The sequence below is a fragment of the Rhinopithecus bieti genome, unplaced genomic scaffold (genome assembly GCF_001698545.2).
Source record: "Rhinopithecus bieti isolate Rb0 unplaced genomic scaffold, ASM169854v2 scaffold_1101, whole genome shotgun sequence".
NCBI classification, from domain to species: domain Eukaryota; kingdom Metazoa; phylum Chordata; class Mammalia; order Primates; family Cercopithecidae; genus Rhinopithecus; species Rhinopithecus bieti.
The window spans coordinates 310,009-332,438 of NW_016803441.1; the positions used below are offsets into that span (position 1 = coordinate 310,009).

The 22,430-nt window shown below is 35.0% G+C and overlaps 1 protein-coding gene across 1 annotated transcript in view; it reads left to right on the top strand.

The window, feature by feature from the left end:
* PCLO (piccolo presynaptic cytomatrix protein) overlaps positions 1–22,430 on the top strand; it is a 354,063-nt gene that overhangs the window by 29,767 nt on the left and 301,866 nt on the right. The window contains 1 exon segment of the mRNA XM_017883949.1: positions 953–2,350. Within this exon segment, the coding sequence (XP_017739438.1) occupies positions 953–2,350 (1,398 nt within the window).

Below are 22,430 nucleotides of genomic sequence, written 5' to 3' on the forward strand. Positions count from 1 at the left end.
GTAGCAATATGTTCATAATTTAGCAATCCTACTCTGGGCTGTATATCTTAAAATTGGTTATGAGCCATCAATAGAGGAAATAACTCTCATAACTGATTTATGGTATCTAACATGTTTTATTCCCAGAAATAGTAAACCATGTATAATCTAAGAAAAAACAAGTTTTGTGAAAGCTTGTTAAGAAAAAAACATAAAACTTGCTTTCTCTTAAAATTGTACATGGTTTTCTATTTCTGGGAATCATAAAAATTTAAGTAAATCAAAGGCAAATAATAACAATTACCATTAGAAGAAACACAAAACTATATTTGATTTTTACTTTATTCCTTAAAATATAGGGTACTTTAGCCCCTGAGGAGATATATATACACACACACACACGCACATACACATATAGATATATATACATATAGGTATATATATTAAATATATATTTTATATATGTATATAAATATATATATATAAATTATATATATATAATTTTTTTGAGACGGAGCCTCACTCTTTCGCTCAGGCTGGAGTGCAATGGCATGATCTCGGCTCACTGTAATCTCAGCCTCGTAGGTTCAAGCGATTTTTTTGCCTCGGCCTCCTGAGTAGCTGGGATTACAGGCGCACACCACCATGCCCAGCTAATTTTGTATTTTAGTAGAGGCGGGGTTTCACCATGTTGGTCAGCCTTGTCTCAAACTCCTGACCTCGTGATCCGCTCACCTCAGCCTCCCAATGTGCTGGGATTACAGATGTGAGCCACTATGCCTGGCCCACTAATTGTATTTTAATATCATTAAAATATTATATTTTAATAACAATTTATTAAAATAATTTTCTCTGCATTTTCTGCTTTGAATGATGCGAGACATCGTTTCAGAGGGCAGTATGCATGTTTTGAAAACATTTTGTGTTTTACAGTATTATTGTCTTGGTGACCATTGTTTTATTTTATTTGTAGGTAAAAGAGTGGCTCTGTTTGAACTGTCAAATGAAAAGAGCTCTAGGTGGGGATCTGGCTCCAGTTCCATCATCACCCCAGCCCAAACCGAAGGCTGCACCTGTTACCGCTACATCAGCAGTGAGCAAATCATCCCCACAGCCACAGCAGACTTCCCCAAAGAAGGATGCTGCACCAAAACAGGATCTCTCCAAGGTACCTGAGCCTAAAAAGCCACCACTAGTGAAACAACCAACCCTCCATGGCTCTCCTTCAGCCAAGGCCAAGCAGCCTCCTGAGGCAGATTCTCCATCCAAGCCAGCCCCTCCCAAAGAACCTTCTGTCCCATCTGAGCAGGACAAGGCCCCTGTTGCTGATGATAAACCTAAGCAGCCCAAGATGGTAAAGCCAACCACAGACTTTGTATCTTTATCATCAGCAACAACACCTGATATTCCAAGCTCCAAAGTACAGTCACAAGCTGAAGAGAAAACCGCTCCTCTAAAAACAGACTCTGCCAAACCCTCACAGAGTTTTCCACCAACAGGGGAAAAAGTCACCCCATTTGATTCTAAAGCCATACCTCGACCTGCATCAGATTCAAAAATTATTTCACATCCTGGTCCTAGTTCAGAGAGCAAAGGTCAAAAACAAGTTGACCCCGTACAAAAGAAGGAAGATCCCAAGAAAGCACAAACCAAAACGAGTCCTAAACCAGATGCCAAGCCAATGCCAAAAGGGTCACCAACACCCCCTGGCCCACGACCTACTGCTGGCCAAACTGTCCCCACACCTCAACAGCCCCCAAAGCCTCAGGAGCAGTCAAGACGTTTCAGTCTGAATCTGGGAAGTATTACTGATGCCCCCAAATCACAGCCTACAACTCCTCAAGAGACCGTGACTGGGAAACTCTTTGGGTTTGGAGCATCAATCTTCAGCCAGGCATCAAATTTAATTTCCACTGCAGGCCAACCTGGACCTCATTCACAAAGTGGACCAGGGGCCCCAACAAAACAAGCCCCTGCCCCTTCACAGCCACCTGCTTCACAAGGGCCACCCAAATCCACAGGTCAAGCACCACCAGCACCTGCAAAAATTATACCTGTGAAAAAGGAAACAAAAGCCCCAGCAGCTGAAAAATTAGAGCCCAAAGCTGAACAAGCTCCAACAGTAAAAAGAACAGAAACAGAAAAAAAGCCACCACTTATTAAAGATAGCAAATCTTTAACAGCTGAGCCTCAAAAAGCTGTCCTTCCCACAAAACTGGAGAGATCTCCCAAACCACAATCAACCTGTCCTGTCTGCAAAACTGAACTCAACATAGGTTCTAAGGATCCTCCTAACTTCAGTACTTGCACTGAATGCAAGAATCAAGTGTGTAATCTCTGTGGATTTAACCCTACACCACATTTGACTGAGGTAAGTAATATGTGTGTGTATATATATATTACATATGGAGGTGAGTCTATGGGTTTATTTTGAAATGTTTGGGTGGCCAAATATCTGAGCAAAAAATGCATTTCTAGTGAAGAAAATAAATTGATAATCTTAGATGTTTCAATTACTTATTACCAGCTTACCTTCTTACTAAGAGTTCATGTTATTTGTACTTTCCTGGGTTAATGTACGGCAAGTAAGAAGATGAAATAAGCTAAGTTAAATGAACATGTTAATTATTAAATTAATATAACAATGATCCAATCATTCATGAAATAAAGAAAAAAATAATAGCTTTTGAGGACTATTTGGTTTTCACATGTAAACTCCAAATAAAAGGTTTTAATATTTTATTCCCATCTCTAATCCTTCTGGTCTCTGTAATACATTAATAAAAGAAGTTTGTTTGGTTGCATATGCATAAACACCATAAAATCTATTACGTTAAGAACAGTTAAAACTGTTAAGAACTTTGTGTAAGTTAAAATTTTGCCTAGTAGAAAATAGTGGTTCAAATATGTTATATCTAGGCTTTTTATAATTCTGTTTGAAATATTATTTGGCATCCATATGAGATGGCACTTTACTAGGAGCTGTGGAAAGAAAGAAAGGTATATGGATTTCTATAACTAACATGAAGGGTTTTTTAATGGGATGATAAGAATACTTTTTATGCAATGTAAATGACTAAAAGGCAGATGACGAATTTCTAATATAGTTATAAAAGAATGAATCTATTAACATTAATAGCATGTTAGGGCTATTAGAATATTTAAATCATGGGAGACTAGGGGGTTAAACAATTACTGCTGTCTTAAATAAGTAACAACAATGTTTTAAGGAACAGTCTGGGAATTAATCTAAATAATTGTTCCAAGCTTTTATACAAACCAAAAATACTTAATAATTTCACTCCACTGTCCTTGGTTTTGTTATTATGATGAAAAAATTGAATAGATTTTAGCATTTATATAAAATAAGCTTTAGAGTTTGTTTTTGGTGGTGGTCTTGAGTTAAATATTTTTTTAGAAAATAAACCATAGACAAATTTCATTTTACTTTAAAAAGACATGTTCGCTTTGATCTAATTAACACTATATGAAAATGTTGTTGCTACAAGTTTAAGCAGATTTTTTTTCCTCTTTAGCTGTGATGAATAATTTTAACTAACAGTCATCTTAAAGGGACATACATTTTGGTTTCTCTCAGCACTTCATGAGTGGTAACAACTATCATTATTAGTTACAGTGTTTTGGATTCAATGTAGAAGCAAAACCAAAAACAAACCTTAAAAGAAAACACTTTTAGAAGAGAAGTTTTTGGTTGTCAATTCATGAGAGAAAATTTTCGCCAATACAATTGTATTTATTTTATATATTAAACAAAATTGTACCTTTTTGATGAGGATCCCTATGGTATCAACACAATGAAGTTATAAAGCAAACTGCATTTCCAAAACAAAACTATACTTTTGCATTTCAAGTATATTTTACACACTTAAAATGGGTGTGTAGTGGGAGTGGAGCACTATAACTTAAAATTTTACATGTATGTGTATGGATATGCATACATACATATGTATGTATACATTTGAATTATAGTAGTTATTAGAATTCTCTCAATATTTGGAAGTCTAATGAAAGTTCCTTTGGTAGAAAGACAATAAACCTTTCAGGGAAATCTTTGATTTTCTGTGTGTTGGCAAATAATATTTTGAAAGTGGTAATTTGGAAAGGAGATTTATTGAATGAAGCAGAGAATTACCAAGGACATATGTGGAATTTCAGTACTTTGAATAGTTTGAAAATCTAAATTTTCTCAAGTGTTTAGATGGGTTAGATGAGGTCATACTTGAAATGTGGTGAGTGATCATATTAGATAATCAGTCCTTGTTCAAATTATTTTGCTCTGTGGCAATTTCTTTGAATTTGGAAGATTAGGTTTCAGAAGTTAGAAAATCTAACAAAAGCAACTAGTATTCCTGGCTCACCTTGACTATTCTAATGTACATGAAGTTTTCAGTTAGTATAAGGTCTTGGTGACCTCTGATTTCTGGGTAAAGTTCACCTGGCATCAGGGGAATGAATAAAGGTTAGCTGAGTTATTACATGTTCAGGTAGTCTCTATCATTGCTCCACAGGACTTTGGAAAAATGGCAAAAGGAGTTAGTTGAAAAGAATGGCATGTGTTTGCCTATGTGTGTATATGCATATATATACACACCTTTGTACACATATACATATATAAACATATACATATACCCTTATTTATAGATGTATATGTATCCAGCAAACTGTAAATACTGTTAACAGGTGTAATTCATGCTACAATGTCAGTGTTCCTACTAATAAATCTTTCTTCATTTCTCTCAGATAGGAGTTAGGAAAGCATCTCCTCCTAGATCTTTGTTGTGTGTCTACGTTTTCTTTATTCTGCTTGTAATATGTCTCTTGTGACCTAATATTTTCTGCTTGGCTGGTTAGTACTGTCCTTCTGTGCCAATCTCAGAGAGGACATTCTGAAAATACTCAGATTTTATGCCTGAAGTCCAAATAAATGGTATTCCCTCAAGAAAAGATTCAATAATTTCATTTATTTTCTAATAAAGTATGTCCAACTCTCTAATACAAGCCTCTGCTTCTCCTATACTGGTCTCTGTGAGACAGGACATTTTTCCTGCTGATGCCACCCTGACCCCTTCTCCCTTTGGCTATTCTGTTTCTCTGGTTGTGAGAAGAGCTTGTCATATTTTGTCATTGGTTGGGAAGCTGTAGATGGTTTCCCTCTTTCTCCCTCATTAATCAAACACACCTGTCACTAAGGTTGTTTCCTGTCTCATACACAACACCTCCCACTGAACCTGAGGAGTGCCAACGGCTGCCTGCAGGCCCTGGGGTGCAGCCAGACCTCAACCTAAGCCTTACTGTTTAACTGCTTGATGCCCAGTTTGTACAAATGGTACTATAATCCCTTAACCTGTGATGGCAAGAGACAATTATTTTTGGCTTTAATTTCTGCCAAGTCAGGAAATACCTTGTCTTGGAAGGAGTTTTAAAAATGGCAGTTGAGCTTTCTTAAAAAAGCTAGTCTTACAGAATTTGGAAGCATGCTGAGAAAAACAGCTTAAGTTGGCAATCAGTTTACCTGGTGAATTTTTTGTCATTCTGGTAATCAAATTCAAAATGAGTCAGAATTACTCATAATGGATATTTATTGTTGTTAGCACCCTTTTCTAAGCTAACATTTTACTATAAAAATAATGTTTAAAAGTAATTGTGTTTCCTCATATTTCAAGAAGTCCTGGAGTCATAATTTTGCTTCCTTAGCAAGATGATTGTGCGTGGCCCAAATAGTGTAGGAATTGCTATAAGATATTTGTCACTATGCAACAAATGAGTCTTTTAAGATAAGACCCAGTGATGTAACTGAGAGTTTTTGAGATCTTTACTCTGCCTGGGTGGCTTCCACATTTTCCATTAAATACTCAAAAATGGCCCACTGGGGATATCCTGCATTTCTTATTTTGCAAACACATACCTTCCTTTTACTTTAATGGCCATTGCTTAATACATTAAAAAGCATATATTCAATACTCAAAAGCATTTACATACACACACACACACAAGAAATTAAAGGCTGAAAGAATTATCAATAAGGAGAAATCAATAAGGAGAAAATAATTCTACCATTAATTAATTTCAAAAGAATTTTGTAATGGAGACTGATCAGAATGGCGGCTCAGCCTGTAATGCCAGCACTTTGGGAGGCCAAAGTGGGCAGATCACTTGAGGTCAGGAGTTTGAGACCAGCCTGGCCAACATGGTAAAACCGTGTCTCTACTGGAAATGTGAGAAAGTCGGCGTGGTGGTTCGTGTCTGTAGTCCCAGCTACTCAGGAAGCTGAGGCAGGAGAATCACTTAAACCTGGGAGGTGGAGGTTTCAGTGAACTGAGTTTGCCCCACTGCACTCCAGCCTGGACAATAGAGAGAGACTTCATCTCAAATAACAACAACAACAACAACAACAACAACAACATAATGGAGATCTACATTAATTAAACATTTCTGGCACCCATGGCAAAGAAAGACACCTGATAGCACTTTTAAAATCAATACAAAAAAGTTTATAAACTGGCCAGTAAAAAAAAAAATTGGGAAATTAATGTAAGTCATTGATTTTTATTTAGTTAAAATATTCAGTGATGAATTCAAAAGAAAGCTGTATTTTGTTTAAATAAATTTAAACCAAAAGTAATTTTTTTCTTAGTTCCTATTTTCTATGCATTTTATATAGTTAATGTTCTACTCTGTATGGTAGTTCTGTATCTCAGTAAACATATAACATTTCTCCATGTGATTAAACTCCTTAAGCATCATTTTAAGTAATTATTTTCTAATTCTATGGATGTATGTTTTTGTTATGCACATTTGTCTCATATTCAGGATTTAGGTTGTTGTCATTTTCATGAACTTTTGGACACAAATATTAGTATTTTTAACTATTTCCCAAGGAAAACTTGTACTAGGGTTACTAAATCAAGGGATAAGGACCTTGGAATAACAAATTCTCTTTGGAGATGTAATAGCAGTCAACATTGCCACCACTAGTATATGTGATTTCTTTCTCACTATAGTCTCTCCAAACTTGAATAATATCTAAAACAATATTTAATTTGGAAGTCTAAAAGTGCTGTAATAGTCTTGCTTTGCCTTACATTTTGATTACTAGACGTTTTATTTTAAATATTAGATGTAAATAGACGCTTCTAATTATGATCCAGAAAAAATAACTGTGCAATGTTTGAAAGGTAAATTGATACCAATCATACGGCTTAAAAAACTTCTAATAGGGCAGCTATTTTGACTTGGCCTATGTGAGGCCATTGTGCTAAGCACTTTTCTCACCACAACCCTGTGGGACAGGTTTTACTTGTATTTTAGAGATTAGGAGAAGGAGTATCTGAGAGGTATAGCTATCAAGCCACAAAGGTATAGTTCAGAGGCTAAGTCAGTGGTCTCTTTACTATACTGTTTAGGAAACCTAAGGCACTAGGTAATAATGCCACTTGTTCAGTGCTCTCTTAAAGTTGCATCGGTTGGTAATTGCTAGGATTTTAATACTAACAAATTTGTAAATATATGCATAAAATCCAGGTAACATTTGGGGTCCTTGGAATGATGATGGCTTGTTACATGGTTGAAGTTAGAAGAATGGAACAGATTCAGAGGTTCAGAGAAGCCTAGAGGCTGGCATCATTGTGCAAGTGTTCTTTCCAGCTAAGTCTACCAACTGGCCACCATTCCTAGGCGAAATCATATGGCTCAATGATCAAATGATTTATCTGCCTTTCTAGTATGAGTGTATAAAACATAGTTATTCCAGTTGCAAGAAATACTGTTATATTCTTTCCAATGCGTGCAAAGAGTTTACTCCATGAAAGTGATAAATGTCTCAGTGTTTCATTGGTGGTGGTGGTGAAGTCTTTGCTTCTATGGCAATGGAATGCAATCCCATTTCCATAGAAATGGAATTATTGGGCCATAGGTTATGTGCATTCTAACTTTGTTTTCCACAGTGGTTGCATCAACTAATATTCTAATGAAGTTTTCATGTATGCCACTGTTTTTCTGGAGATCATCTGAAATAATAGTCACTGGTCACATACTGATGAACGCTATGGCTAACTCAAATTAGGATGTGCTTCAAGTGTAAAATACAAATTGGATTTCAAAACCTTAGTATGAAAACAGATAAATATCTCAAAATAATTTTGTTGATTATATATGGAAATGATATTTTACAATGTTGGGTTAGTGTTGTTCTTACGACTTTTTCATTTTTTCTGGTTACAAGCTCCCACCTTATCTTTTGCACAAGCCATTTCTTTGTATGTCCCCAGTCTTGGCTTTATCCCTGTCTCAGTGGTTTGATTGCTGTCTTTTTTGGATAGTAATTGATATTTCTAAAATGTATAAAAGATGTAAGGCTTCCTTTGGCTCCTTCTGAATTCATTCAAGTCCAATTAATATTGTGTAAGCCTTCTGTTCCTTAAATATTGTTGTTACTATTGCCTTTCTATCTTTTAACTTTGACATTGCATATGCATGCAGTGTAGCATATTTGTGTAGTTATTTTTATATGGTCTGCAGAGAAGATAGATCTCAAGGCTCTCATTGTCAAGAGAGACACTGCTGATGCCTGGTGTGGCGTAAGGATCAAAGTACTTAGGTCCTGCTATTCATTACTAAGCAATATCCACATTACCTACTAGCGTACTGTGGCTATACCAAACTTAAGGTCAGAACATCCTATATTTTCTACTGACCTCTCTGGTTCCAAATGGTTCTTCTGTTCTTTTCAGAACTCTTGGGTCTGTTTATACTATTTCTGTGGCTTTAGGGGAAATGTTCAGCTATTGAATTAATTGCTACCAGAAGACTCAGAAATGCAGAATATTAGAAATTGAATATATCACCATGTCCAGTATTTTATTTCTGTCATTTTCTGATGGTCATTCATTTTACTTTTAAAATTCTATTTCAATAATTTTAATTCCAATTGTAGTGTTCTTTCTTATTACAATCCACAGAGTAGTGAAATATCTGAAGGAAAATGAATGAGTTTCTCTTCCCTCTGCACCCCTGAAAGTGATATCTATTTAAACATACCTTCTAATGCTTTTGCTTGTTTTATAATGGTTATATACACATAATGACATGTGGAAGGATTTGACATTTTTGAAACTTTATTGGGATAGTTACGTTTTTCCAAATTATTTATTTTGAAACAAATATGTGAATTTATACATATTTTCATTGATTTTTTTCATTAAGCATTATACATTAGGCATTCTCAAGTGAACACTCACTGACTTACCTCACTATATTTATAAGGTATCATTGTATGTGTAAGGTAAATAGATCTACAAAATCTCACAGTTCTCCTCTTGAGAACTAAGAAATTGGGAGTGTTTCTAGCTCTTGTTACTTTATAAACAAAGCTGTAGTAAAATGTCTGCACAAATAATTTACATTGTATTTTTAAGTATTATATAAATTCCTTGAAATGGATGTATAAGGTTAAGGCAAATGGGCTTTAAAATTTTATGGAAACTTCCATATTGCTTTGTTAAATATTGGTAGTAATTATAGTCCTGCCAACAATGCATAGGTGTCTCTTTTTTCCTACATTAACTAGTATATAATATTTATCAATTTCATGAGCCAGAAATTATATTGCATTGTTGCACAAATTTGACTTTCCCTGCCTATTTTGAGGGTAAACGTCATATAAGTTTTTATCAACATCACGAGTTTATTAACCAGTTATATTTCTCTTCTTAAAATTTCCTTTTGTAACTGTTGGTGATTATGGGGAGGGAGTATCTGTATATTAGGTTTTAGATAATTTAATTCTTTATCAGTTTATCTATCTGGAAATGATTTTCCTTTATCTGTCACTCATTTTTAAATTTCTTTATGAGATTCATTCTTATATGAATTTTTTTATTTTTATGCAATCAAATATTTTATTTTTTCTTTATGCTTACTTATTTTAAAATTTTTAATTTTATGGGTACATAGTACATGTATGTATTTATGAGGTACATGTGATAGTTTGATATAGGCAGACAATGTATAATAATCACATCAGGATAATTGGGTTATCTGTCAGCTCAAGCATTTCTCATTTATTTGTGTTAGGAACATTCCAATGTGACTCTTTTAGTTATTTTAAAATATATAATAAATTATTATTGACTGTAATCACCCTGTTTTGCTCTCAGATACTAAATCTTACTCATTCTATCTATATTTTTGTGCTCTTTAACTATCCCCACTCCCCCGCTCCACCCACTATCCTTCCCAGCCTGTGGTAACCATCATTCTACTGTCTATCCCCATGAGTTCAATTGTTTTAATTTTTAGTTCACACATATGAGTGAGAATATATGAAATTTGTCTTTCTGCGACTGGCTTATTTTACTTCATGTCTTCCAGTTCTATCCATGTTGTTGCAAATGACAGAATTGCATTTTTTTTTATAGATGGATAATATTCCATGGTGTATATGTGCCACATTTTCTTTATCCATTCATCTGCTGATGGACACTTAGGTTGATTCCAAATCTTGGCTATTGTGAATAGTGCTGCAGTAAACATGGGAGTGCAGATATCTCTTTTATGTACATATTCCCTTTCTTTTGGATGTATACCTAGCAGTGGTATTGCTGGATCATATAGTAGTTCTATATTTAGCTTTTTAAGGAACTTCCATACTGTTCTCCATAGTGGCTGTACTAACTTAACATTCCCATCAACAATGTATGACGGCTCCCCTTTCTCCAGATCCTCACCTACATTTATTTTTGCCTGTCTTTTGTATAAAAGCCATTCTAAGTGGAGTGAGAGAATGTATTGTAGTTTTGACTTGCATTTCTCTGATAATTAATGATGATGTTGAGCAGTTTTTCATATGCCTGTTGGACATTTGTATGTTTTCTTTGGAGAAATGCTTATTCAGATCTTTTGCTTTTTTTTTTTTTTTTTTTTGAGACAGAATTTCTCTCTTGTATTTTTAATAGAGACAGGGTTTCACCATGTTGGTCAGACTGATCTCAAACTCCTGACCTCAGGTGATCCACTGGCCTCAGACTCCCAAAGTGCTGGGATTACAGGTGTGAGCCACCACACCTGAACCTTTTGTGTATTTCTTAAACAGATTTTTAGATTGTTTTCTATGAGGTTGTTTGAGCTCCTTGTATATTCTGGAAATTAATCCCTTGTCAGATAGATAGTTTGCAAACATTTTCTCCCATTATATGGGTTGTCTCTTCACTTTGTTCTTTCCTTTGCTGTGAAGAAGTTTTTTAACTTGATGTGATCCCATTTTTCAATTTTTGCTTTTGTTGCCTGTGCTTTTGAGGTATTTCTCAAGAAATCTTTGCCCAGACCAATGTCCTGGAGAGTTTCCCTAATGATTTCTTCTGGTAGATTCAGTTTCAGATCTTAGATTTAATTCTGTAATCAATTTTTATTTCATTTTTGTATATGGTGAAAAGCAGGGATCTAGTTTCATTCTTCTGCATTTGGATATGCAGTTTTCCCAGGACCATTTATTGAAGAGACTACACTTTCCCCAACGTATGTTTCTTGGCATCTTTGTTGAAAAGGAGTTCACTGTAGATGTATGAACTTATTTCCCAGTCCTTTATTCTGTTCCATTGGTCCATGGGTCTGCTTTTATGCCAGTGCCATGCTGTTTTGGTTACTACAGCACTGTAGTATAAAGTCAGGTAGTGTGATTCTTCTAGTTTTGTTCCTTTTACTCAGGATGGCTTTGGCTATTCTTGGCCTTTTGTGGTTGTATATACATTTTTTTTTTCTATTTCTGTGAAGAAAGTTACTAGTATTTTGATAGAGATTGCATTGAATCTGTAGATTGCTTCGGGTAGTGTGGGCATTTTAACAATATTAATTCTTCTAATCCATAAGCATGAGCTATCTTTCATTTTTTGTGTCCTTTCCAATTTCTTGCATCAATGTTTTATAGTTTTTACTGTAGAGAACTTTCACTTCCTTGGTTAAGTTTATGTCAAAGTATGTAATTTAATTTGTAGCAATTGTAAAAAAAATTACTTTCTTATTTTGTGAGGTTGTTTGCTGTTGGCCTATAGAAATGCTACTGATTTTTGTATTTTGATTTTGTATTCTACAAATTTACTGACATTGTTTATCAATTCTAATTGTTTCTCTGGTGGAATCTTTTAAGTTTTTCAAAATATAAGATTATATTATTTAAAGACATGGATAATTAGACTTTTTTTCTTCCAATGTGTATGCCCTTTATTTCTTTCTCTTGTCTAATTGCTGTAGCTAGGACTTCCACTACTATGTTGAATTACCGTGGTGAAAGTGGGCATCCTAGGCCGGGCACAGTGGCTCATGCCTGTAATCCCAGCACTTTGGGAGGCCCAGGTGGGTGGATCACCTGAGGTCAATAGTTCGAGACCAACCCAGCCAACATGGTGAAACACTGTCTCTACTAAAAATACAAAAATTAACTGGGAGTGGTGGTGGACACCTGTAATCCCAGCTTCTTGGGAGGCTGAGACTGAAGAATCACTTGAACCTGGGAGTCAGAAGTTGCAGTGAACTGAGATTGTACCACTGCACTCCCACCTGGGCAATAGAGCAAAACTCCATTAAAAAAAAAAAAAAGAAAGAAGGAAAGAGTGCATCCTTGTCTTACTATAGATATTAGAGGAAAGGTTTTTTAATATTTTTTTTTTCATTCAGTACATCAGCTGTGGGTCTGTTTTATATGGCTTTTATTGTGTTGTGGTATGTTCCTTCTATCCCCAGTTTTTTTAGGGTTTTTGTTATGAGGTATCTTGAATTTTGTCAAATGCTTTTTTCAGTATGAATTAAAAGGATCATATGGTTTTGCCCTTCTTTCTGTTGATATGATGTATCACATTAATTGATTAGTGTATGTTACACCATCCCTGCATTCTTGGGATAAATCTCACTTAGTCATCATGGATGATTTTTTTAATGTGTTGTTGGAATTTGGTTTACTAGTATTTTGTTGGAGATTTTTGCATAAATGTTTATCAGAGATATTAGGCTGTACTTTTTTGTTGTTGTGTCTTTGGTTTTGGTGTCAGGGTTATAGTCTCTTCCTTAATTGAATCCTTTATCATTATATTATTACCTTCTTTGATTCTTTTCATACTTTTCTCCTTGAAATCTATAACATTTGTCTAAGTATAGCATACCATGCTTTTTTTTTGTTTTCATTTGCATGAAATATCTTTTTCCATCCCTTTATTTTCAGTCTATGTATGTCTTTATAGGTAAAGTGAGTTTCTTATAGGCAGAATTTTATTGGGTCTTGCTTTTTAATCCATTTAACCACTCTGTCTTTTATTGGAGAGTTCAGTCCATTTACATTCAATGTTATTATTTATGAATAAGAATTTACTACTGTTATTTTAAATTTTGTTTTCTAATTGTTTTGTGGTTTTTCTTTCTTTTCTGTCTTATGTATAAAAGTGATTTTTTCTGGTGGTATGTTTTAATTTCTTGCTTTTATTTTTTGTTTGTCTGTTATTGGTTTTTGATTTGAGGTTACCATGAAACTTACAAATATATTACTGATTATTTTAAATTTTCGAAAACTCTTGTTGCAGTAGCAACAACAAACAAACAAGCAAAGAGAGAACTAATAAAAACTCTATGCCTCAACTTCTTCCACTTCCTCCCTAGTTTCCCAGTTTTTAACTTATTGTTTCTATTTATATCTTTTTATACTGTGTATCTTTACAAATTTTTGTTTGTTTGTTTGTTTCTTTAGTAGAGATGGGTTTCACCTTGTTAGCCAGGATGGTCTTGATCTCCTGACCTCGTGATCTGCCCACCTTGGCCTCCCAAGGTGCTGGGATAAGAAAGTTTTTATAGTTATTTTTGTTAAGTTTATTTTTCTACTCAAGTTATAAGTAGTTTACATACCACAATTACAGTGTTAGAATATTCTGTATATATTTTTGTTATCATTGTTACTAGCAAGTTTTGTGCCTTCAGACAATTTCTTATTGCTTGTTAACTTTCTTTTCTTTCAGATTGATGAACTCCTTTTAGGATTTCTTGTAAGACAGGTCTGGTATAGATGAAATCCCTCAGCTTTTTCTTGTATGGGAGTCTTCATTTCTCCTTCATGTTTGAAGGACATTTTTGCTGGATCTAATATGCCACAATAAAAGTTTTCTCAGTGCTTTAAATATGTCATGCTACTCTCTCCTGGCCTTTAAGGTTTCCACTAAAAAGTGTGCTGCCAGATGTATTGGAGCTCATGTTCATGTTATTTTCTTCTGTTTTCTTGCTGTTTTTTTGGATCTTTTGTATATCTTTTAATTTTAGAAGTTTGATTTTTAAATGTCTTGAGGTAGCCTTATTTGAGTTAAATCTGCTGGTGCTCTCTGACCTGCTTGTACTTGAATATTGGTAACTTTCTCTAGGTTTGGAATATTCTCTGTTATTTTCTTGAATAAACTTATTTTTTTATTTATTTATTGAGGCAGATTCTCACTCCAACACCCAAGCTGGAGTGCAGTGACACAATCTTGGCTCACTGCAACCTCTGCCTCCCAGGTTCAACCAATTCTTGTGTCTCAGCCTCCCGAGTAGCTGGAATTACAGGTGCATGCCATCACACCGGGCTAATTTTTGTGTTTTTAGTAGAGATGAGGATTTGTCATATTGGCCAGGCTGGTCTCAAACTCCTGACTTCAAGAGATCTGCTACCTTGGCCTCCAAAAGCACTGGGATTACAGGCATGAGCCACCATGCCTGGCCTCCTTGAATAAACTTTCTACTCTGATTGTCTCTATCTCCACTTTAAAGTCAGTAACTCTTAGATTTTCCCTGTTGAGACTATTTTCTAGATCTTGTAGGCATACTTTATTAGAATTCTTTTCTTTCTCGTGTGACTGTGTTTTCATATAATCTGACCTCATGCTCACTAAATATTTCTTCTGCTTGGTCAGTTCTGCTGTTGAAACTAATGCATTTTTCAGTTTGTCAATTGAATTTTTCAGTCACGAAATTTCTGTTTGAATTTTAAAATTACTTCAATGTTTGCTATTTTTTTTTCTGATAGGATTCTGGATATCTTCTCTGTGTTATTTTAATTTTGTTAAGCTTCCTCAAAACAGCTATTTTGAATTCTCTATCTGAAAGGTTGCATATCTCTGTTGCTCCAGGATTAGTCACTGTTGCCATATTTAGTTCATTTAGTGAGGTCATTTTTTTTTCCTGGAAGTTCTTTATGTTTGTGGATGTTCATTGATGTCTGGGCATTGAAGAGTTCAGTATTTATTTTAATCTTTGCAGTCTGGGCTTATTTATACCCTTTCTTCTTGAGAATGCTTTCCAGGTATTCAAAAAGGAAATGAGTTGGGTTTTGATCGAAGTCTTTGATCACTGCATTTATATCTGCACTAGAGATCACCCCAAGCCCAGCAATACTGTGACTCTTGGAGACAGCAATACTGCCTTGGTGGACTTCAGTAATATCCAGGAGAATTCCCCACAATAACAGTCAGAATCTCTTGTTCTCTTCCATCACTTTCACCCAAACAAAAGGAGCCTCTCTCTCTGTGCTGGGCTGCATGGAGTTGAGGGAGGGATGACACAAGCAGTCCCAGAACCACCACAGCTAGGATTGCACTGGGTCACATCTGAAACCAGCACAGCACTGGATTTCACCCCAGGGCTATGGCTACCACTGCCTAGCTACCACTGATGTTTATTCAAGGCTTAGGAGCTCCTTATTTGGCAAGCAGTGAATCCTGCCGATAGGCAGCAGGTTCCCTTTTGACCCAGAATGGATCCAGAAATGCCATCCAGGAGTTAGGACCTGGAATCAGGGGCTTCAGGGCTCTGCTTAGTATTTTATTTTACTGTGGCTGAACTGGTACTCAAGTTGCAAGATAAAATCTTTTTTTGTTTGTTTGTTTCCCTCTCCTTTTTGCAAGGGGAAAGAGTCACTCCCCGAGTTATACTGCTTAGAGTTGGGGAAGAGGTAATGTAAACATCCCCATGTTTCCCCCAGATGGTGTCTCATTGGCTTGAATGCACCCCAGCTCCACTATTCCGAGCCTAGCACACCACCAGTCCTTGTAGTACTTGAGCCCAGCTCCAATCCTTGTGGCTTAGACTGCCTTTCAAATTTATTCAAGACACTAGGGCACTTTAGTCCACTGGTAGTGGGGTTAGTAAGAACTCAAGTTCCTACTGCTGGAGTGGAGGATTCCCCTCTGGCTGGGACTGCTCAAAATGCTTCCTTCTAGTATGCCAGCCAAATTCTGCCCTCTGTTGTGTTCTGCTGTGACAGGGAAGCACTGAGTTCCAATGCAAGCTCCCACAATCACTTTGCTCTCGCTCCTCCAAGGGTAGAAATTCTCTCTCTCTGCTCACTGCTGGGGGATGGGGCGGGGGGGGGGGGGTGTTGACAAATTCCAGACTGTCCTTTCTACCCTCTTCTGTGCCTCTTTCCATAATATGATATTAAATATGATATTGAAATCAGGTACTATTATTGCTCACTTGATATTTGGCTCTTATGAACGTGCTTTCTTGTATGTATAGTAGTCCTATTTAGTGTTCCTGCATGGAGATGATTGCCAGAGGGTTCTTTTTGGCCATTTTGCCCTACCTTCCTGTGATTACCTGTTTGATAAATAAGGCATTTTTCACATTTATGTTATAAAATAACCTTGCACATGTTCCCCTAAGCATCTGTAGTTTTATTTTATTCAAAATAAAACTCTAAAAATCTTTTGTTTTGGTATAGTGCGAGCTGAAAGGTCTAATTTTATGTATTCAAACTGCGTAGCTGCTTGTCCCCAAATTATTTACCAAGTAATTCATCCTTTGTGCTCTGATTTGTAGTGCAACGTTTATATGTAATAAATTTCTATAAAAACACAGTTTACTTTCCTAGATTCTTTAGTTGTTCACAACTAAAGAATGTTAGTTCTTTAGTGAACTAACAACATAGTGATATGTTGTTCACAGTGTCAGAACCTTACTATTTTTATTAGACTAGTTCTAAAATTAAGTATTAAATATCCATGTAAACCTTGGCAATAAAAGCCTAGTAATAGGTTATTATCTGTCCTGCGATTTGACTTTACCCTACTTCACTAATAAGTTAACCTGTTATTGTTTCAGAGAATCCAGCTGTAGACATGAGACTCCCAGGTCAAAGAAAAAGACCTTTATTACTCTCAGCACATCAGGCAGCCTGAGCATCAGCATATTTGCATCTGTTTCCCTTTGTCCCTGACTCCCATGGGGGTGATACGATATGGGCTTAGATTTATGCTGTACACATAGTGAGTCTAGAATCTACCTCCTTCATAGCAGCAAGTGAGCTAGCTCGATTTTGTCCCAGAGGGAGATACGATGTCAGCTCTTGAGGACGCCTGTTGCAAACACATGCTTGAGAAATGGCCAGGATAAAAAGTGGCCAAGGCCTTGCATTGTTAACATAAACAGCAAGTTGTGTAGGAGAATATTATATTATGAATTGTTTCTTTACACAATGCTAAATATATAGACCTAGTATAGAAAACAGGTAAAAATTGAAAGTGCACCACTGAGGCAAATTTCAGCCAGTTGACTAAGGATTGGAAGCTGCCCATTTGGCAACCACTCTTACTGTTGCCTGCCTCTAATCCAACCCCAAGAGACTCTTCTGAAGAAGGACTACTTCTCAGGCCTTCTACATTAAAGATGAAGAAAATTAGGCTCAGGAAAATGAATGATATGCCTAAGGTTGGGGCCAGTAGTGATTGCTACAGTACTAAATAAAAATACCCTTTTCATTAAGTTTGTTTTCAGTAACTCCTTTAAAAAATTTCATCTTTAACATAATGTCCTCTGAGTTTATCCATGTTGTCACAAGTAACAGCATTTCAAAATCTTTTCCTTTTGTAGCTGAAAAGTATTCCATTGTGTATACATACCACATTTTCTTTATTCACTAATCCATTGATGGATACAGGTTGATTCCATATATTGAATATTGTGAATAATGCTATAATAAACATGGACATGTAAATACCACATTACTTCCTTCATGTGTAATTTTAGAAAGTTGGTATCACAGAAGTGGAGAGTAGGATGGTGGTTACCAGGGCCTGATATATTTGGCGTGGGAGTTGAGGAGATGTTAGTTAAGGATACAAAATTTCAGTTAGAAGGAATGAGCTCAAGTGTTTTATTCTATAACATGGTGACTATAGTTAATAATATGTTATATTCTTGAAAAATGCTGAAAGAGTGGATGTATAAAAGTGTTCTCACCACAAAAACGATAACTGTGTGAGATAAAACATATGTTAGTTACCTAGATGTAGTCATTTCACAATTTATGCATACTTCAAAACATCACATTGTACATGGCGAATACATACAACTTGTTAATTTTAAAATTCAGTAAAATATTTAAAAGAAACAAGTTTTTTCCTTTACTGAAACTTACTGAACAAAAGAAACAATAGGAAAACTTGTGAAACGAATAACTCAATCTTATATTGGAATAAGAACATCTGTAGCAGAAAACACATGTTCTATAATTTAATATATACTAACATTTTCCTGCTGCATTATGTGTGGGTTACATAAGCCCACATGTTATTAAAATGTTAGTATGATTTTAAAATAAATTGATTTGCATTTCTCCTAGTCAGCCAAATTTGTGGACATGACTATGAGATTACTCCTTGAATTATAGAAATCTGCCTGATCAAATGGCAAAACGATATTCCTGATCTAAATATGACAGTCTGCACTACTGATGATGGAATTTACATGGTAGTTTCATGCTACTTAATGTAGATCTATCTTACTATTGGAGGAAAAAAAGGTAATACTAGACATCCACTTAATTAATTGAAATAATGTGTTTTTCTTTGATGTTAATGTGGGAAAAATGATATGCATACATTTATATCTGTGCATATATGTGTGTGTGCATGTTAGTGTGTATATGTGTGCTTATGTGTATTATAAGATCTAAAAACAAAAATTTCTCTGGGAAGAGTTTAGGACTAAAAACACCACAAGGTTTAATTTGGGGGGATGATATGACAGTGTTGTGTATTAATGTATAGAACTGTGAATAACATCTGCCTTGTCAGTTTTGAAAAGTAAGGTATACTGGCAGGGAAATATAAGAAGCAGGAGTATTTGAAAATGGCTTATACATGGAATTAACCACAAGGATAAAAATAACCTCCAGTCTCTATGTGTGGAATGCCTAAAGCTGGACTTAAATGTATTTTGCTTCTCTGTTGTATTTTTTTTTAATTGTGAGAAAACATGTTTATGGATAGTTAGGTATGAAAAGACATCATTTTGAAGTATCAGTTTGGAAAGCTACAGAAAGAAGAGATGTTCGTTTAAAACATTTCCATTTTTGCCTTTAAAAATACTATAATAAGGTTTTAACAGCTTATAAAAGTCATAGGTCAATGAAGATTGTGGCATTTATCTTTTAAATCCTAAAATTAGACATATATTATTTAGATTACCTTTTAACCATGGCAGAGTAACTATTATACATTTTCACCCAGTTTTAGTTTAACTCACTATTTTATAACATAAGTGGAATCTTTTTTTTTCAACATATTGTCATTACTCTCATTATCTCAAAGTACTTCACAAGCAATTTTCTTTTGTACCTGCTAAAAATAGAATTACTCTACCTGAACCATACTTCCAAAGGGAAGCCAATTAGAACACTTGGTAAACAATATACCTTTTCATTGAGTAAACTGTCTGCAAGGATGCCTGTTACTATTTTTTTTTTCTACTTACATAGCATTCATGAAACTCTGTGGATGTCTGACATCCATTAACATGTCTTGAATTTATTGTCTCATCCTTGTTTAATTCATCAACATACTGCAATAACGTGAGTAACTATTAGAAGGATAACCAGTCTCCACTTAAAAAAAAATCACATTTGTGCAGAAGTAATTATGTAGGTATTATCTAAGTACTATATAAAGCCCTTAATAATAGACTTGAAAGTCTCAAATAAATAGAAGTGAATAGAGTCAACTGAGCCATGTGAAACAAAATATTGAATATGTTTCATGACTTTTATTAAACAAATCATCCTTATAACTTTGCTCATTTATCAGGATACTAAGCTACCAGAGTCAACTTTCTCATGGCATTGTAATGCCATTTAAAGACATATAGAAACTAATGGTCCCAATGCAATCTGATAATACATCTGGATGAATAGTAAACACTAATTTTACTTTTATAATCTAGGATAGTTTTTTTCCCCCAATATTTTATTTTATTAAAATGTTGTCACCTAAGAAGCTACACTAAAAACATGTTTTTTGGTCAAAAGCTTTTCAAAAGTTTCTTTAAAATTCATCATCTAATAGATGTCTGATGATTTTTGCAGTCTCCCTATTTATCATGTTCTATTGAATCTTTAATCTTTGCTAATGTAGGACTATACTCAGATCCAGGAGCAAAGTATATACTTTTAATCCTTCATCCTCTGCACATTCACAAAATGCTCTTCACTACCCCCATATCTTTATCTTTCATTCATTCTTTGAGATTTATCTCAAATATTACTTCCTCTTGACCCCTACATCATGTTCCCTAATACTCCAGTCAGCCCTCTTATATAGCATTGCAATTACCTGTTTATTTGTACAATCTCTGCAGAATATGAATTCCCAGGGCACAGGGAATTAATCTCCTCAGGACTGTCAAAATGGCTGTACATGGTAGGTAATCAATACATGTTTATTTAGTGAAGAAAAAACAGCATTTAGGTAAATGGCATGTAGAGTGAAATGCAGGCTTTCTCTTAATAGAGTTATAATTGTAGTTAAGACTACAATGGAGACTTAGTTATTTGGTCCTATATTGGCTGTCAGGATTTTTTTAAGCGCTCATAAAAAGTCTTAAGTACAAATGTGTATCCCCTTGTATATTTCTTTTAAGGTATAGAGGATTAGAAAGAAAATGAGTATTTTAATATATGAATAATTAAGAACTTTATATTTTTACATTATTTGAGTAAATGTGATTTCAATGAGGTCTACTCTGACCACCTTATTTAATACTATGACCTGCTTTCCATAATGCAACCTTTTCTTACCCCGCTCCTTTTTTCTTTTGTTTGTAGCACTTAATATCTTTTAACATAATTGTTCATTCAGTAATTTATTGTATTTTTACGAAATGACCTGTCCACCTCACTAGAATGCAAGTTCTATGAGTGCCAGGCATTATTCTGGGTGTTTAGCATGCAGTAGATGCTGACAAAATCTTTGTAGCATGAGTGAATTAATCCTATATGTTATTACGGATATAGTAGCTGAATAAAGTAAACTGGAATATTGGTCAACTTCATATCTGGTTAGCTGTAAATATTTTAACCAACTTCCTACCTTGCCTTTTCCTGTTACGCCCATTTCAAATGGTAAAGAGAAGCAGCACCATACCACATATATTGAAAAATGTTCTCCAAATAAATTCTCCTTATAAAATCAGGTCTCTAAGATAGAATACATCTACAGCTAAGGCTGGGGGATAAATGGATGAAAGTAAGCTTCAAGGAAAAAAGAAAACAGGCATGGTGATCCCTGCAGAGGGAGCATAGCAAGAGTTGTCCAGATGGTAACTATGGTGCCAGATCATTAGGGCTTCAAAATCATTCATTAGCTTCCTAGCCATCTTACTAGAACAAATTGTTTAACCTCTTATGGCTTTCTTCGGCTGTAAAATGACATGATGATAAGAGGACCTTCTGTGTGGGGCTGCTGTAATGATTAGGAAGTAAATACATGTACAACTTTCCGAACAGTACATGACTCTTGATAAAGCTCAGTAAATGCTGGCTTTGATAGCTACTGCTGCCAGATTTAGAAGGTGTGTGGTATCAAGATATACTTATTACTAAAGAGACAAGATAAAAACTATCATTTTTGACTGAACTTCTAAGAGTTAAGCTGCTTAATGAAATGAATTTTGATGTTAGAGGGCAAATGGAGGTCTTTACTCCGGACTTGAAAGGTTATTTCAGATTATTTTCTATAATGTGGTAAAAAGTAATGGTCCTTGGCTAAAATGAAAACACATGCCTTGCTGTGTTCTTTTGTTTGTGATGTCAACACTGCTTCCAATTTTTACTTATTTAATGAGCTTTTCCTCTCATGGCATATTAATATGAATGCTTTCTTTATGTGTGAAAGGAAGGAAAATATCTCTAAGATTTTGAAAAGAGCTTTCTGGAGAGAAGTTTTATCATAAATTGGCTTAAAATGAGTATACTTTGGAAAGCCTTAGAAAACTGCTGAGAAGAGATTACCAACAAGAATATACTGACATGAGAAATATTCTCTGAAATTTATGGCTAAATGGCTTCATTTGTCAGCTGTGGTCTGAGATTTCTTTTCTTTCTTGACATTTGCATGAGTTGTTCATTATTTTGTATGTCTAAAAAAAATTGGATT